Below are 18,469 nucleotides of genomic sequence, written 5' to 3' on the forward strand. Positions count from 1 at the left end.
AATAAATCTCATAGACCTAAATTAAAGCATTGCTGTTACAGGATAGGCTATACAAATACTTTACACCTAGCTATAATGGAAGAAGCATCCTTTGAATATGAAAGTAGTCGCTAGTTGCAACTGCCGAGTTGTTGAAAGCAGCTGCGAAAGGTATTTGGAGCCTCTGTACCAGATTAAAACTACTAGAATTGTATCCGAGTGACCAATCAAATCCCAGTGGCCAATCTACCAATCCTAACCTCCCCGAGTGACCAAATCCACAAGTCTCATCCGCTGTCCTGCAGGCTTTTCTCATGCCATCTACTTAACTGATTAATGCCTCCATAGTGCATTCTGTGGAACTCCTGTATTAATGATAGCACAAGGGTCTTCGTAGATCTTTAATCAAAAATTATGAATACTGCCAAAATAATTTGACTGACATGAAACAATCAGATTTGGACTATTCATGCACAGTATTATTTGAAGTATCAAGATAAATACATGTTCACATAGTAAGTGCCCTAACCAGTACAATACCAACATAAGTTGGTAATTTACAATAAAATTTAACAATTAGATTTGAAGTAATCAAGGTGAGCACTATGAAGTTCCATATAAATTCTCCAAACAGTGTGAGCAAACAAATCGTGTAAAAATACATCAAAGAATGATTTTCAGTAGCACTTGTTAGAAATAGCCAGTTATGATCACTAACATGGGAATTTAATGGTAGACATGGTAAACAGCAGGCTGTGTAGATAGCATGTAAATAATAGTTTTGGAAGAGTACATAATACTTTATGTGTTTGTCTTATTTCATATAATTTAAGAAAATATTTAGTTTCTGAAAAACATTTTTCATTGTGTTGCTTTGTTCTGATATAAGCAGTTTACTTTTATATATTTTTTATATTATAAAATATGCTCAATTAAAATCAGTCCAGTTTGATTAATCACATATCATTAATTTTGATATTGTGTATACTAGCTATGGTTCAATAACATTTATAATGATAACAATCTATGAAAAATATGCATCATTATACACAACACTTTATGTATATATCATTTTAATGAAGAATTATTAAGAAAATTCATTATGACTAAAGTTGAAGTACTTTTCTCAAGCTTTTTATAATCAAAATTATTTTCTTTATTGTCACAAGACGTTCTCTCAAGGCTTGTTTAGTGTTCAAGCAGTGTTTTAATTTGTTGTTACTTTTCTATTTAGAGCTGGAGAAAGAGGTTCAGGAGCTTAAAGACAAAACACAAACTGGAGCGGAAGAAGCAATAATTCAGGTACTAAAATATTTATTATTACTCAAAATAAAATATATTTTATATATTTGTATACAGACACTCACAAATCTACAAGAGAGAACAGATTTTAATCCTTTCCATATATTCCAGCATTCTCATTTTATTTCATCATCTTATCTAGTTTTAATAAATAGCTTTATTTTCTTAATACTTCCAGCTCTTAACTACGTGCTTTGATAATAAAGGGTTTAACTTAGTGTATTCACTGGAGTCAAACACATTTTTAAAATAACATTTACAAACAGCAGAGTTCTATTTTCCATTAAACCAAATCATGTAATTGTCAACAGTTGTGTGTTTTGTATTCCACATTGGTTGTGGTTACATATTCAGCAGATCCCCAAAACACATGTGCTCTGCTGATAAGGCAGCTCCAGTCCTCCTTTGTCCTTGCAGTTTTTCCAGCATCAGTTTTCTTTCTGTTTTTTGTTACTTAAACTTAAAATAAATAGAAAGTTAAGTCCAGATTTGTATGCTTTTTTAATAGTTTAATAATTGATCATTTAGCATTATTTGGGAATAAACTTTGCAGCATTTTAAACTGAACACCATGCAAAGACAAAACAACTGTTCATTGAGTGAATACAGTATACAGTGGAACCTCGGTTTGCGAGTAACTTGGTTTACGAGTGTTTTGCAAGACAAGCTCAAATTTTTAATAAATTTTGACTTGATAAACGAGCAACGTCTTGCAATACAAGTAGTATGTATACGCTTTGTCTGCTGAGCGTCATGCAATCACACCTGAGCTAATGGTGGTTCTCTCTCTCTCTCGCTGCGGGATTGTGGACAATCGTCTCCTATTCTCCGTCTTGAGTCCGCGTGCCTCACTCATATAGTCAACATCCGTATGAGCGTATACTGTTTACTACAGCATTGTGATTGCGTGTTTGTGCGTATGCGCACGCTGAGACTTGCGAGTCCCCATCTTGCACCACCAGCTTTATTCAGCTTGAAATAGCAACAGCGCGGTTATTTATTGTAGCAGGATCTGCTACTCTCCTATACACAGATACAGCAGTCAGGCAGGGTCATGGCCAAGTACTACTGTGTCCTGCACATTTATAATGTTCCTTATTCCTTGTATCACCCACTGACAGCAGGTGCTTATAGCATGTCCACGATCTTTCTGAATTTTGCTTTTTATAGCGAACTGCTACATCGCTGGGAGACTGGGATTGCTTTGGGACGTTCTTCCGCATATCATCCCGTTGGGTGAAATTTCACAAGAATTTAGAAACTCACTCACACCAGCCATGATTCTTTTCATAGGTAAAGTGCAGGTTAATTTGTTTTATGTATTTTTACTTTATACAGTAATCCCTCGCTATATCGCGCTTTGACTTTCGCGGCTTCACTCTATCGCGGATTTTAAATTTAAGCATAGCTAAATATATATCACGGATTTTTTGCTGGTTCGCGGATTTCTGTGAACAATGGGTCTTTTAATTTATGGTACATGCTTACCTCAGTTTGTTTACCCAGTTGATTTCATACAAGGGACGCTGTTGGCGGATGGCTTAGAAGATACCAAATCAGAGCATGTATTGCATATTAACTAAAACTCCTCAATGATATGCTTCCCGCGCGGTACTTGATTGCTTTTTCTTGGTCTCTCACCCTCTCTGACATTCTCTTCCCCATGACGGAGGGGCTGTTTGCACAGAGGCTCCTCTACAAAATGCTGCTTTATCGCGGTGCTTCAGCATAGGCTACTTAAAAGCATGTGTTGATTTTTTTGATTGTTTGCTTTTCTTATCTCGCGCTCTCTCTCTTTGACATTCTCTGCTCCTGACGGTGCTCCTTTGAAGAGAAGATATGTTTGCATTCTTTTAATTGTGAGACGGAACTGCCATCTCTGTCTTGTCATGGAGCACAGTTTAAACTTTTGACTAAAGGGTATTATTTCATGTCTAGAGGGCTCTAATAATGTGAACAGTGTGGGAGAGTTTATAAGGGCTTAAAATTATCTCTTATGGGGATATTCTCTTTGATATACGAGTGCTTTGGACTGCGAGCACGTTTCCGGAATGAATTATGCTTGCAAACCTAGCTTCCACTGTATTGCATAATTTCCAACATTTAAGAGTTTAGCATTTGTTTACTCAAGGTATTATTTATAATATTAAGATATGTGGTGTACTGCCCAAGCCTTTGATTACTGAAGAATTATATCTGTTTGCTTTATTAGCAATAAACATTTTTTTAAAGTTACACAAAACGTGCAAAATGATAAAATTGTTGTTGCAGCTAAACGTGCCTTCTTTGAGATCACTAAAGACGTGGAAGTAGTCTAATTGTTTTATTATTTTATGTCATATTTACTGACTGAAGCCTCATTCACAATGGTGTATTTGCACCAATGTGTTTTCTATTTTTTTTGTGTGCAGAGTTAACACACATAGGTATACATATGTGTTTATCATTGTTTTTAAGTAAAGTTTCATAGAACATTGTAAATGACAACACACATGGTCTCGTGCATTCATTTTCTATTGTTTATTTTTCGAAAAATCATTGCCTTGCTTACTGGTTCACAAGGAAAGACCTTTCAGCAGACAGCACTGTACTTTCCTACATTGTGATTGGAGTGTGCATATGGTCAGTCTCATTGGCAGGAAAAGGCAATTCCTAGGAAATCGCTAATGGTGGATTTTACATGTTGTATGTTTTCCTGCAGAAAAACCACATTAATATTTATAATGTTCTGTTTTCATGAAACTATGTAACATGACACATTTTTTTTGAAAATGTACTGTTCTCCCCCATAAAGATGTGGAACTGTAGAATGTAATTGATTTTACTGGTGTGCTGTGGTGTGCGTGCTGCATGGCTGCAGAAGAACGTGAGGGTTTGAGCAAACCCTTTTTAGTAATTTGCCTGTAAAAATTCTTGAGCATATATTTGCCCCACCCCCCCAAAAAGGAAATTTCAGTAATAGTATATTTTTCAAGACAATGTTTATATGTAAAATAACAATGAAGGCAGACTGCATTTTGTAATTTAATTTAAACTTCTCATGTTGTAGAGTTTAAAAAAAGCCTGAAGGCAATTTTAGTTTCAAAAGAGATTGCTGTTTTGTGAAAAATTAGGTCATGTCATGAAAATCTTTGAGGTTGAGTGCCATGCATTGTACTCCAATTCTGAAGAGCTTTAATTTTATCACACCTAACACATTACTAGCCACTCAGGATTATTTCATGTTCCTGAGTTTTGGGTTTATTGTGTCATGTTCTAGTAGTTTTTAGGCCATTGACTTACAGTATTTGTCACATGTATTTGCCAATAGGAGTTGACAGAGAGGATGGATGCTGTTCTTCTGGAAAAGGCTGAAAGTCAGCAAAGATTAGTAGTGCTACGAAAAGAAAGTGAAAAAGCGAAAAAAGAAGCACAGGTAATATATTTGTTATTTTGACTTAGCTAAATTCTGTATGCTTCTGTGCAGTTATTTACAATTGTTAAGTACATTTTCTTTCATTTAACGTATTTTGAAAGATGTTTGTGCATTTTTTCACAAAATAGGTTATTAAAATTTGTAGAGTTTTGCTTTGTCCAGATGTGAAAGTACAAAGATTGCTTCTAAGAAAGCATTAAATATTAATCATGTAAATGTTGTTAGTTAACTTGAGAAATTACTTTTACACATTACAGTGACAGAAACTACAAGAACATTACCCTATTTTTCATATGAACAATATATTTTGTGTTTTCTTGAGGCCAAAGCATTCCTTGACAAAGTTTTCCCTAAAATAGAGTCAAGAAAATATAAACTTTTTGGCTTGGACTTTACTAAGTAGTTCTTTTAAGTTTGTTTCCTCTGAGTCATTCATTTTTAGATATGCTATACAGTAGTGTTTGAGTCTTTGTCCTGTTTCATAACCCAGTTACACCTCAGTTTCAGATCACAGACAGATGATCCGGTGTTCTCCTTAAGAATATTCTGGGAAGGAGCAGAATTCATGGTTTCTTGAGTAATACCAAGTCTCACAGATCTGGAGGCAGAAAAATCAATTCCACATCATCTTGCTGCCACTCCCATGTTTTGTTGTAGGTCTGATGGTCATTCTGTTGTTTGGCAGGGAGGACCTGTGTTGTCCAAAGAGTTCTATTTTTTGCTTGTCTTTTCATTGAGCATTATTTCAAAAGACTTGGGGGTCATCCAGGTGTTTTTTTGCAAATTAAATACGAGTAGTGATCTCATTCTTAGGTAGCAGAGGTTTCTGCCTTGCTACTTTCCCATGAATCCCAGTCATGTCACTTGCAGAAATTCACAGATAATTTTGTGCTAATGGGATGTAGTGACCAAAGGGATGCATGAGACGCAGTATTGTAGACATGAGCAGATATTTGTTTTCTGGTGCAGAAAGAATTGTCTGCAACTTAACATCAGTAAAACCATCAAATTAGGTATTGACTTTTGATCCTTTTTGTCTGGTCACTAGTGTTAAGCTGGACTGGTCTTGTAACACAGATGATCTTTAAAAGAAAAGGCAGAATAGACTCTTTTTCATAGAAGCCTGTACTCCTTTAATGAGGGAAGTGACTTCCTTTACATGTTCTATAACTTACTGAAGGCCACTGCAGTTTTATGTGCTGGGCCTGTAATGTAACTTCAAGAGAGGCTTGCTAATTCATTAATTAACTAATAAAAGTCAGGCTCCATTATTGGATGCAATCCACTGGAGGTGGGTTAAGAATAATGCTGCACATACTCTTCCTGACGCACAAGCATTGAGGACTTTCAAATTATTCAGTCGATGTGTGTCAAAAAACATTGTTGGGGTTCCCTTATATCGATGGCAATATACCTTTATAATGCCTCATTGAGAATGTGACTGCTCCTTTCCCTTTTCCCTTTAGTCATTCTGGTATTTATTTGAGAGGGGTTGTTATTTATTATATTATAAATACTATCATTTTGATAATGGATGGATGGATCATTTTTCATTTATTGAACTTCTGTAAAAGCTACATTCCCCCGTGGGACAAATAAAGTGCTATCTGGCCTTAGCTGAAGCCTTTAATTCTTTCAGTGTTTTTATGGGATCCTCTGTGACTTCTTGAACATTGCTCTGGCCTTGGGGTAATGTTGGCAGGCTGGCTTTTCCTGAGAAATTTCAAATGTTCTCCATTAGAAAATAATGGCTCTCACTATGGTATGATTGAGTCCCAAAGACTTACAAATGTCTTTGTAACCCTTTCCAGATTGGTTGGTTTCCACTGCTTTTTCCTCACCTCTTCTACAATTTCCTTTAATCAAGACATAGTGTTTTTCTAAAAACCTTGTATTGACAATTTCGTTATCATGGCAAGGTTTGATATTTGGTGAGGATTAGATTCAACAGGTATGGCTGTTTTGAGTCAGTTTAATCTAATTATCAGTTAATTTTGTTCAGGTTTTTCAGTCACTAAGGAGGCAGTTACCTTTTCACATAGGCAATAAAGATGATGAATAACTTTATTGCTTAAATATACTAAATAGCAATTTAGAAATGTTGTTATATGTCTACTCTGGTTCCCTGTATTTAATATTACATTTTGGCCTTTCATTGCAACAAATATACAGAAATGGAGAATATTAGGAATTGGCAAAAACCTTTTCACAGCTCTGTACAGTAGGTTTCAAAGACTACTTTTTATATAAATGTGTTAACACATGTGTTTGTGTTGTCAGGAAGCCCAGGAGAAACTATCTGAGATGCAGCAACAACTTGACCTATCCAGAGAAGACCAGCAAAAGCAGATTGAAGTTTTGAAAAATGATTTAGAATCACTTAAATTGAAACATACTGAGGAGGTGGCTGATTTTCAAAGACTTTTACATGAATCTCGTGAAAAACAAGAAAAACTTACTAATGAGTTAGAACTCCGCAATAGCCATGAAAGTGAAATATCTGTACTGGAAAAACAGGTCAAGATGGATCAGGAAGATTACTTGGAACAAATTAACAACTTAAAGCAGCAACTAAGTCTCTTTGAGAAGGAAAGGGAGGAGGAGGCAGCACTCAAAGAAAGTCAAAGAACAGTGATGGAAGAATTGAAAAAAGAGGTCGAAGTTCTTCATGGAGAGCTGTTGAATATGAGGGTTGCTCATGATAATGAAGTAAAAGAGTTAAGTGATCAACTAGATACTGCAGCTACTGAGTATGAAGAAGAGAGAGAGAGGCTCTTACGTCTTATAGAGGACCAACAACAACAGTTAATTGAGAAAGAAAAAAATCTTCATGATGTGAAGGAAGAAGAAGAAGAGGAGGAAGAAGCTAAAAGAGACTTAGAAAAGTGCCAGTCAGAAGGGTTTGTCTGCGAGAAGCAAGATGATGAAATGTCAAAGCTAAAGACGTCATTAAATAGTTTACAGTCACAAGTAAGCATCCTTCAGGATGAATTAACATACTTGAGCAATCTGAAGTTAAGCCTGGAGATGGAACTGCAGCATACAAAGGATGAGTTCCTTCACGAGAGGGAGGAACTGGAGTTTAAGGTTAATGAATTGCAACTCTACAAGGAAGATGCAGAAGGTAATGTAGCCAAATGTAAAGCAGAGCTTCAAGCCACTCATGATTCCTGGGAAGTGGCACTAAGTCAGCATCAGGTTGAACTACAGGCTCTTCAGGAGCAGTATCAGAAGGAGATTGCATCTCTGGAGCAAACTTTGCTTTCTTCTAATGAAAAGGAAAAGGCTCAACTTTTAGCTGAAATAAAGGAGCTCAAGACTCAGTGTGAAGCTCTGTCATATGAAAAAAGGGAAGCTGTCAGCAGTTATGAAAAATCCCAAGAAATCCTACAAAACCTTCAGCTTGAATTGGGTGTTACCACTGAAAATGTGGCAAAGCAGTTCAATGCTTTGAAGGAACGTGGAGCATCTGAAATCCATGTACTTCAACAGAAGCTAAGGGTTGCCTATAATGAAAAGGATAGCCTTCTTGAGACAATTAAGAATTTGGAGTGTCAGGTAGAAGCAGCTTGTCAGAATGCAACGGAAGAGTTTAAGCTTTCTTTAAGCAAGTGTAAAGAGGCAAATACAGAGTTAACTTCTCAGCTTCAGCATAAAGACATAATCATCCAGGAGATTAAGGCAGAGGTGGAAGCATTACATTTGGAAAAGGAGAATTTTACTGTCACATTAAAGGATTCAGAGATAGAAGTTGAAAGGCTTAAGGAGCTTTTGCATGAAGAGCAGATACAAAGTGGTGAAGTTCAGCAGAAGATAGATGATCTTAAAGAGGACTTGGAAAAATTAAAGCTAGGCATGGAAGATAAAGAGAACCAACTAAAACATGTTACTGCAGAAAATGATAGTCTTTGTAGGCAGCTGGAATGTATGGAGAGCAAATTGCAGGACAGTTCCACAGAGAAAGAAAAAAATCTTTTGGTGTTTAAAGAAGAAATAATACATTTGCAAGAAGAGCTAAGAGTCAGTCAAGAAGAAAATTTAAACCTTATACAGTGTAAAGAGAAAAGTGAAGATCAGGAGAGGTCTTTGCAGTTGGTCTTGCAAGAGAAAGACGCACTGAAGAAAAATGTAGAGGAAAAGCTGCACCAGCTATCGGAAGTTAGAGTTCAAGCCTTGAAGTTCTGGCAGCAAGATCCTTGCTTACAAAAGATTGAATGTAATGAAGACATAAAAGAGGATGCATCCCTTTTGATTCAAAGTCTCTTATCAAAAATTTCTGATGAAAGGCACAGAGTTATTTTACAAACAGATGAGCAAATAGCACAGCTACAAAATGCTATCGAAAGACAAAAAGAAGAAAATCAACTACAGTTTTCGGAGCATCAGAGTTTTATCGAGGACTTGAGTAAAGAAAGAACTCTTTTAAAGGAAAACCTTGAAGAAGTTATTGCAGATAAAGAGGGCCTACAGAGGGACTTGTTAGAGATGCAGAATAGAAATGAAAAAACTAGGGCTGAAAATGAAGCTCTGCTTGTGCAAATTGGGGAACTCTCTGAAAAGATGAAGGTGGCTGAATGCACCATTGAAAAAGAACAGAAAGTGACCAGTGTTTGCGTGGAAAAAGACTTGCAGAATACTCTGGCAGAAAAGGAGAAGGAAATTTTAAGTCTGCAGCAAGAAATTTCAGCTTTAAAGGTTTGCATTTTTAAGTATTTCTTAAATGTAAATTACTCATTACTACATTACAGTAATCCCTCCTCGATCGCAGGGGTTGCATTCCAGACACACCCACCCCCGCCCCGCGATAAGTGAAAATCTGTGAAGTAGAAACCATATGTCTGTATGGTTATTTTGATATATTTTAAGCCCTTATAACCTCTCCCACACTGTTTATAAATATTCCCCGCACAGTTATACAGCATAATCCCTTTGTATTCTCTTAGATATTAGGTAAGATTCATTGAAATTATGTATATAAACACACTGTTTATATACAGTAAAACGTAAATATTATTTTAAAGATATTGAGTGTCTCCGATATCACATATGTTACAGCCATTACGATAGACAGGCCGTTTACGACTGTCCCGTTCATTCTCGGTGGGCAGCTAGTGATGTTGCAAGCAGTGACTCGTTTGTGGCCAAACAGAGGCCATTGATGGTGAACAGGGCAGCTGGGGGTAGCATTGTAGTGTGCCTCGGGTGGCAGCCTGTTGAATGGGGGCAGTGGTGGGCGATTCACTACACGCCTTTGGCCACACCGTGTTCGTTCTCGGTGGGCAGACGCCGTAGGCAGCATACTGTAGTGGAGGTGACTGTGTGGTGGGCAGGTGGTGAACTGCCCCTCGCCACCCCCATTCATTCTCAATAGCAAGCCTACTTGTACTGTTACGCACATAGCAAGAAGTTGTCTCTTGTCAGTACATCAGACGTGTTGACGACAGGTGCCTTCCTTCTGTGATAGCGTGTACAGTGCTGTGCAGAAGAGCTCATCTTAACCTTTTGTCTTCACCCTTCAAGAATGTCTCTGAAACACAAATCTGATGCAAGTGCTGGTGATACAGTAAAGAAGAGAAAAACCAACACCATTGAAAATAAAGTAGAAATAATAAAAAGGTCAGAGAGGTGAAACTCCATCATTCATTGGCAGAGCACTTGGTTACAGTCGGTCATGAATAGCATGTATTAAAATAATGTACTTAAGTACAAACCTATCTCTTACGTAACCTGGGGACTGCCTGTATATGTTTATACAGTATACTGTATATATATATATATATATAATGCATGATGGTCTGTTGTCCTGTTCAGGTATTCTTACCGCCGTGTGCCCTATGATTGCAGGGATAGGCTTCAGCTTCCCTGCAGCACTGCTATGAACAAGCAGGTTTGGAAGATACAGTAGATAGTCCGCTAAGTGAACAATTCTTCCAATTAATCAATGCATCACATGTGTTTTCAATTTATTTAACTTCTGATTTTTTTTTTTGTTCCACTTAGGAAGCTGAACAGAACTATTTAGCAACACAAGACTCCAATGACAAAGAGTTAAAAAAAAAGTTAGGTAAGCGCTACTGTAATACAGCCCTAAAATATATATTAGATGTAATACACACGGATTTTCTGTTTGGCTCTAACATTTGTCTTTAATTAAAGACACGATACCTTCATTTTCAGAAAATCCTATTGTATTTTTGTGTCATTCACATCCTTTTACCTAACTGTGGCTTGACATCTGCTGGGTGACATTTTAATTCTGATTCGATTGTCTCTTGCATTAGATTTAGTTTTTCTCTCTGGGTTGTACCGGGTTTTCTCTAAAGTCCAAAGACATGTAACAAGTGATGCACCTAAATGTTCATAACAACTCCATATCTTTGGAAATTTCTTTGTATAGTGTACAAAAAATGGGGTCTGGTAAGTGTAACTAAAAGCTGCCGATTATCAGCAGCCAACAGAGAGTTAATTTTTGGGAACTACAACTTAAAAAAAGGAGTGAAAGTAACCATTATTATCCTATGCTCTATACATTTTGTTTCATTCAGTTATTTATTTAACATGGTATAGGAAAACAACATTTAACAAAATAGCGATTTCATATTTTATATTTTTTAGTGGACAAACATAGATACAAATGACAGTGAGGCTATAATGTTTAAAAACTTAAATTGCATCAAAATTTAAACCTTCTAATTACATAAACTATCTAGCAATTTTATAAATATGTTATAAATTAATTTGGTATGTTTGGCAAATGCCACTTTAAGCATGCATGACTTCATTTTCAGGACATTCAGAAAAGGTTCCTTGTTTGTACTTGGTTGTTGTATTTGTGTAGTATTTAAAATTAAACTAACCTATCAAACAGTATACTACACATTTGTCATAAGAAAATAGCATTTTTTGAACTGCTAGACAACCACTACAGCTTTTTTTTTCTTTAGAAAAAGAACTGCTTGATAAAGATGAAAAGATGAATAAGATAAAAGCTGTGGCTGTAAAGGCAAAAAAGGAACTAGATGCCAGTCGGAAAGAAGTAAGAAATTTTTTTCTGCTGTTCATAATTTTGTTTCTTTTGAATGTTTATTGCTATAAAACAGCAGGATTATTGAGATTAAATGTGCTTTTGTAAAATTTAGTCTTTAAGGTTGCACCAGTCATACATTGTGGTGTTTTTTGCACTTTATGCAAGTCATAGAGCACTAGTACTTTTATGAAAGCAGAAGGCTCCATCTGTTTATTAACTCAGAATTGTTAAATCTGTAACTGTGCATTTCAGTTTCTGAATGATCAGAAATTATTGAGAAATTCTCTGGTAAAACCAGTAAATAGCTTCATCAATCCATATTTATTGAAAACATATTTCAAAAAGCACTTTGTGACATAGGTTCAAGCCTTGAAAGAAGACCTGGAGTCTGTAAAATCTAACCGTGATCGACTCTCCTGCTCCATGAAGGATGTAATCCAAAGTGCAGAAAGTTACAAGGTATTGAAATTTTCTTGAGTTACACCTCACTTAGTTGAATATTTCTTGTTAGTTTAATCATATTGAAAAATGCAATTGTTAAATTTACTACTAGGGACACTAAACCAGTAGAGGTAATATGAGGTATGGGTAGAATTCTGTTTCCTGTTACATAGAGCAGGTAGAGCCAGAAAATAAAAAGTTAAGTGTGCAAGAGTATCTGAAGCCACCGTTGTGCACACCAGAGGTACAGCCACATATCTTTTTGGATGTATTCCTATCTGAGAATCTGGTTCTGCTGATTACACTGGAAACAGTCTTAGAATTAGATATAAATCATCCTCTTAGTCTTCAGGCATGAATTTGAGATTAGAGTGAGGGGGTGAGTTGTGACAAGAACACAGATGACAGTGGAGGTAGATACAAAGAGAGGACCATTCTGGGATTTTGGGAGGTGACTAGCTGTGTAGTTTGTGGTCTGTGGCACTGTGTCATGGATGATGGGCGAGATGGACAAAGCATTCCAACCTGTAAACCATCCAGGATGGCAGATATGGTGTTTGCTTAATAACTTGATACATGATATTCCCCACTGTTTGTCCTTTCCTTTGACAGTTAAAAAAATGCCATTTTAATAATGGCATTGTTTTAGTGACTCTGTTTAAGGTTAAGGTGACCCACAGAGCCACACAATCACAATGTATATATTTCAAAAGGTCACGAATAATGTGTTTTGAAATTCATTTGACAATCATTCATTACTTTGTTATCTTTAAGAAAACAGCAGATTAGATTTTTGGAATGTTACGTTTCCGTTGCTGTGATTCTTATGATTTTTACAGTTAACTACAAGTGCTGTTTGGATTTTCTTCCATAGGGATTGGCTTTTTGTATCTATTGTTTATTTATATTTTTTTTTCTTTTCTAGAATCTTGTAGCTGAATATGACAAGCTGACTGAACAACTGGAGCTAGAAAAGCAGAGAGCAAATAATTGTGAGCGTCAGGTTGGAGAAGTTAAAAGTCTCCTGCAAGCTGCTGTCCTACAGGTAGAGTTGGGTCAAACTTTGCTTTTCCACTGTGCACAACATTAGATGACACTTGCTAATTCCATTGTTTCTGTTCAAGTTTTCTTTAGTCTGTAGCCACTTATTCCCTCAGTTCTAGTTAAATACAAAGTACCAAATTTATTTTGTTTTTCTATATTTACTGTATATCACACATTTTATCAGGCTAAAAGTGAATCTTATATCTTTGTAGGTAATCATATCATATGTTAATTGGACCTGGTTTTGATGAGCATTTTCAGTTTAGTCTCCATTACATGATGATGGGATGATTGCCTTTTATGTGCATTTTCATTTTTTGCTGCTTTATACAACCATATTCTTCATGCCTTTTATTTAAGCCATACTGAAGTTTCTGATTGAGATACTGTATATGTTGTAGAGTACATCATTCTTGTTTGTCATTTAAAGTAATTTTTATTCCAGATCAATTAGTTTTTACATTTTTATAGTACTTTTATGGTAAGGCACATTCCATAGTACTGTAGAGCATTGCATTAACACTTTAAAAGAAGCTGCTTTTCATATTTTAAGCACTGGCAGCCATCCTAATATTACCTAGAGGCCCAAGTTATTCTTTCTAGGGCACAGTATGAATGCATAAATACCTAGTTTATTAAAATGTTCTTTAAAATTGATGATTTTTAGCAACCAGTTTAGCATGGATTTAGCAAAGTCATGAATTAAATATATTCTGCCCTTTCACTGTGTAGCTTGCAAAGCTCAGCAGATAGGTAAACTAGGTGACAAGTGGAGTCAAGCTCTGAAGCAAACTTTATTTGAATGTCTTGCTCCATATTAAAATCACCAATACTGTGAAACTGTGAAAGCATACATAAAATCATATGATCTTGAAGTAGTGTTAAAAAAGAAGCACAATCACTACAGATGAATTAAAATATATCAAAATGGATTAAAAAAGAGGAGTCAATCACATATGTTTTTTTCAACCATTTCCACCATGCAGGACCACCTAACATAAGCTGTGCTACTTTAATGCGAAAAAATGTTCACAAAGACATATATACATTATAATAAGCTTCAAACATTAATAATAATAATGCTGTCATATTACTTTCAAGCAATTCTTTCTGAAAGGTCAGTATAGACAGCTGGAATTAAACTACATTACAATAGTAAAAGCCGATGCAATTAAGGCTCAGTCTGAGAAGAGGGAATGAGATTGCATTCTTGAGGATGGAATGTGATTGTACAACTTAAGATATAGAATGGGAGTGCTTCTTTAAGGATGACTCAGGATTGCATCGTTACAGAAGAGGCTCCGAAGCCTGTTAACCTTTATTTTGTTATGCATTGTGCATCCAGAGCCTTCGATTTGAAACTTGTGACCGTTTATTGTCTATTCTTCCCATGTCTACCTACTTTTTTTGTTTCAATTATATCCAAAAAACATTAAGGTAAGGTTGATTGGTGATTGGAAACTGGCACTGTAAGGGCAAGGGGCGCTGATATAGACAGGCATCTGATCATTGGCTGCCTCAGGTCCTGTGCCTAGTGCTACCATGATCCTGAATAGATTTAAGTGGGATTCAGAGTGTTATTTCAAAATGTTTTGTCAGGAGGGGTTGGCAAATTCACTATTTTGTACCTCAGAGCTAAAAATTGTACTATTTATTGCAATATGTGTCAGTATTGCATATTGGCAGTTGACCTAATTAATGAGATAACTGTCAGCTCCTGTATTCATGAGGAGGTTTTGTTAGATAAGGGGAACAGAAAGATTTCTGAATGATAAGAGGCTTTTTGATTTAACAAACTAATTTAATATTCTGCTTTAAAGGTTCTTAAAGCTGCGTTTCTGTAATTTCTATTTTCTTTTAACTTACTGAAGTACAGACCTAAACAGATTTGATTGGTTTTGTTAGATCAAACCCTCTGGGTATGATCTCTGCTTCCATCCCCTTTTTGTATTGGAATATAAAGAATGGGTCCACTGCCTATATTCTTGGTCTCCTATGATCGTAGTGTGTTTTTTTTTTTTCACTTTTCAATTTGCAAGAACATTATAAAATCATACTCATTGTATACTAACACATAATTGCCATAATTCTTCTTATTTTCAGATTCATATACAATCAAAGGTTTTATCCAATAGTGACACATATAAAGTAAAATTCCTTTTCATCTGTTGCACTGTTACTAAGCCTGTCATTAATGCGTCCTCCTTGTTATAATGTAAGATGGTTTATTTTTCAATTAATTTACCTATGCCTGTACACTTAATGGATGATGAACATTATTTATCTTTGCATTCTGGGACTGCTGCACCAGTTTTCCCTGTCTCTAGCAGTCTTGTCCATTTGTCTGTCTTGTAGTAGGCTATGCTCATTTGCATGCAATACCTTTTTTTTCTCAACTGTGCTATGTAAAGAAAATAGTCATTCGTTTATTTATGCAAAAGCAGAACACAATTTTCAGGTCATGTCGTGATCTATGTAGAAGAAGTTAAGGAGATCTAGAATCTCTCCAAGAATTTGTTGAGACTTTTAACTTGATAATAGTCACATTGATTTGCCTGTGTCCTATTACAAGAATTATAGGACATCTATCAAAGAACATAACATCATTTTCCAAAACCTGTTTAATCTAATTCAGGGTGCACCCTCACTCACACAGGGCCAACTTGGACTTGCTTCACCTGTACATCTTTGGGAGGTCGTTACAAAGGAACCATATCCTAAGACATTACTTAGAGATATGGGAAAATATGGACATTCCACATAGATGACCAGGCATAAAATTCAAACCCAGGACTGGGGATCCATTAGATAACAATCCTACCTTCTTTTCCAGCTGGTCACCGACAAACAATTCTAGCACAAAATAAACTGATTCATGAATTTGGTCCTCATATCCTCTTCCATTAGACAACTAAGTCAGTCACAGTTGTATGCATTAATCTGAATTCAACTGAATTTGAAAATAAAGTCATGCTTTTTAATAGTGACTTTTAACTTTGTTTTAATGTTATATTGGTGTAACTTGGATATTATTTAATAAAACAATAATGACTGCCTAAAATATCTGCTGTTTGTAAAATTCCCCACTAACTTAAGTGATTGTTTATCTTCAGTTACACGTTGTACACCCATTGTGCTCCTCCCACCTTCCCCTTCTACTTTCTGCCTTTTACCTTTGTATCTTCTTTGTAGCGTGGAATTAATTTTCTCTGCTTACTTTTTCTTTTGCATATGTAGGCTAAACCAATCCTTCTTACCCTCACCTTCTTAAGATTTTGAGTTGATGCACTCTTTAAAGCAATTTGGATATCTTAAGTGCAGTACATAATACAGTTACTTACAAATTTGTAAATTATGAAGACTAGTGGTTAGTGATGCAGCTACTGGAGTCTAAATGACTAGTGTGTGCATCAGTATTTCTCCTTCATCTCCAGAAATGTGTAGTTTAGATTAATTAGCAAATTACATTGTGATTGATCATTGGGTTGTATATACTGTGTGTGTGTGTGTGTGTGTGTGTGCGTATATATATATATATATATATATATATATATATATATATATATATATATATATATATATATATATATATATATATATATATATATATATATATATATATATATATATATATATATGCATGGATTGGCACCCTGCCCAGTGTTGTTTCCTGCTTTGTACTCAGTGTTACTGTTGCCATTACCCTGATCTGTGAGCACTGGTAGATGAAACAACAGTGTAACACAGTGTTGTGGGGTTTAGCCAGTCAGTGTCTAATTCACTAGCCTGCAGATCTCACTACATAAGAAAGAAAAAATTCAGTTGATTGATTTTATGTACATTATTTTTACATTTAGCTGAAAAATGTAAGTTGTCAGAGTTTGTTAACAAAGTGGCAATACACTATTAGAAAAACATCCTTAATGTTGCCATCTGCTGGAGGTTTCCCTATCAGAATATTTCAGAGTTTTTTGTTTTAGTTTTGCAGCTTCCAAGTTAAAGGTGTTCCTTCTGTGCAGATGGTATTTACATCAAATATACCTTCACAATTTTTTTTTTTTTATGTTTACTATCCGATGGATTATCCATGTTTGTTTTCTTTGACTTCTGATTTTGTATCCACTTTTCTGTGTGACTTCACATTTATGCTAAGCAAAGCAGAATACTTTCAAAAATATTACTGTTAACTAGTTAGCTTAAAAAGCAGTGGCTCAGATTTTTTGCTAGGATGTACATCGCCTGCATTTCCTACAGGACATTTTCACATGTCATTGTCTTGTATGCTAATTTTAAAATTTAACAAATATGGAACTGCAGCCATGGACACTGTGAGAAGGACTTTAAGTCACAGTGCTTATGGGCAACTTCAAAACACAGCAAGAGAGAAAGGAATGGGAAGTTAAACTGATGCTTAAATTTAACACATTACTAAATGGTTTACATAGAGTCAGTAGGTTTATGACCAGATATGAGGGTTGTTTACATCTCTTTGATTGACCCAGACAACCGTATTACTGTTCCACATTGCATGGAAAACTCATCAAAATCTTCAAAAGACTTGACATTTATCATATAAAAAGATTTTGACCATATGTTGTTATCCTCTTCTACTAAATGAATCTTAGCCTGGAGAGGTCTATTAATTTTTTACATTTAAGTTGACCCACTTAAAGTTTTTCCAGTGCTGTATCTGTCCTGGTGTCTAAATAAACACAACAAATTCCAGTTTCTTTATTACATCTTGTCTGAAGAATGGACCTGAGCTGCTTTGAAAGCTTACATATTGTAATCTTTTTAGTTAGGCAATAAAAGGTGAAATTTTGTTTGACTTCTCATTATGTACACATTGTAAACGGCACTATATAGCGCCTGACCCAACACAGATTGGACACTGGAGGCACGTGTAAAATAAAATTCTTTTTTATTCTTCTTCAGCTGGAGGGCACGTCTTCCCCGTAATCCCTCTAGCCACAACACAGTCCCAAGCACCAGTAACCACCAGTGCAGCACAATCACAAACACTCCTCCCTCACAACCTTGTCTTCCTCCACCCGACTCTGGCCGATGAGTGGTGGTCACCTGGAAGTGCTCCAGGTGTTTGATCACCAAGCTCTGGCGGCACTTCCAGGTGTGATGAAGCTGCTGTCCATATGGGCTCAGGAGTCCCAAACACAGCACCCCCTGGCGGTACATGAGGGACCCAGCAGGGCTGCCCCCAACTCCAATTCCCAGGGAGCCCTGTGGGAAACTGAGGCACTTCA

The 18,469-nt window shown here is 35.9% G+C and overlaps 1 protein-coding gene across 1 annotated transcript in view; it reads left to right on the top strand.

Annotated features, from left to right (window-relative positions):
• The window catches only part of LOC120522837 (GRIP and coiled-coil domain-containing protein 2), a 97,673-nt gene that overhangs the window by 12,710 nt on the left and 66,494 nt on the right, over nt 1-18,469 (top strand). Inside the window, exons 4-10 of the mRNA XM_039743527.1 lie at nt 1,214-1,281; nt 4,592-4,696; nt 6,977-9,391; nt 10,697-10,760; nt 11,641-11,732; nt 12,084-12,182; nt 13,090-13,209. Coding sequence (XP_039599461.1) covers nt 1,214-1,281; nt 4,592-4,696; nt 6,977-9,391; nt 10,697-10,760; nt 11,641-11,732; nt 12,084-12,182; nt 13,090-13,209 — 2,963 coding nt within the window. The remainder of the gene's footprint in view (nt 1-1,213; nt 1,282-4,591; nt 4,697-6,976; nt 9,392-10,696; nt 10,761-11,640; nt 11,733-12,083; nt 12,183-13,089; nt 13,210-18,469) is intronic.

Source organism: Polypterus senegalus, chromosome 2 (genome assembly GCF_016835505.1).
Source record: "Polypterus senegalus isolate Bchr_013 chromosome 2, ASM1683550v1, whole genome shotgun sequence".
In the NCBI taxonomy this organism is placed as follows: domain Eukaryota; kingdom Metazoa; phylum Chordata; class Cladistia; order Polypteriformes; family Polypteridae; genus Polypterus; species Polypterus senegalus.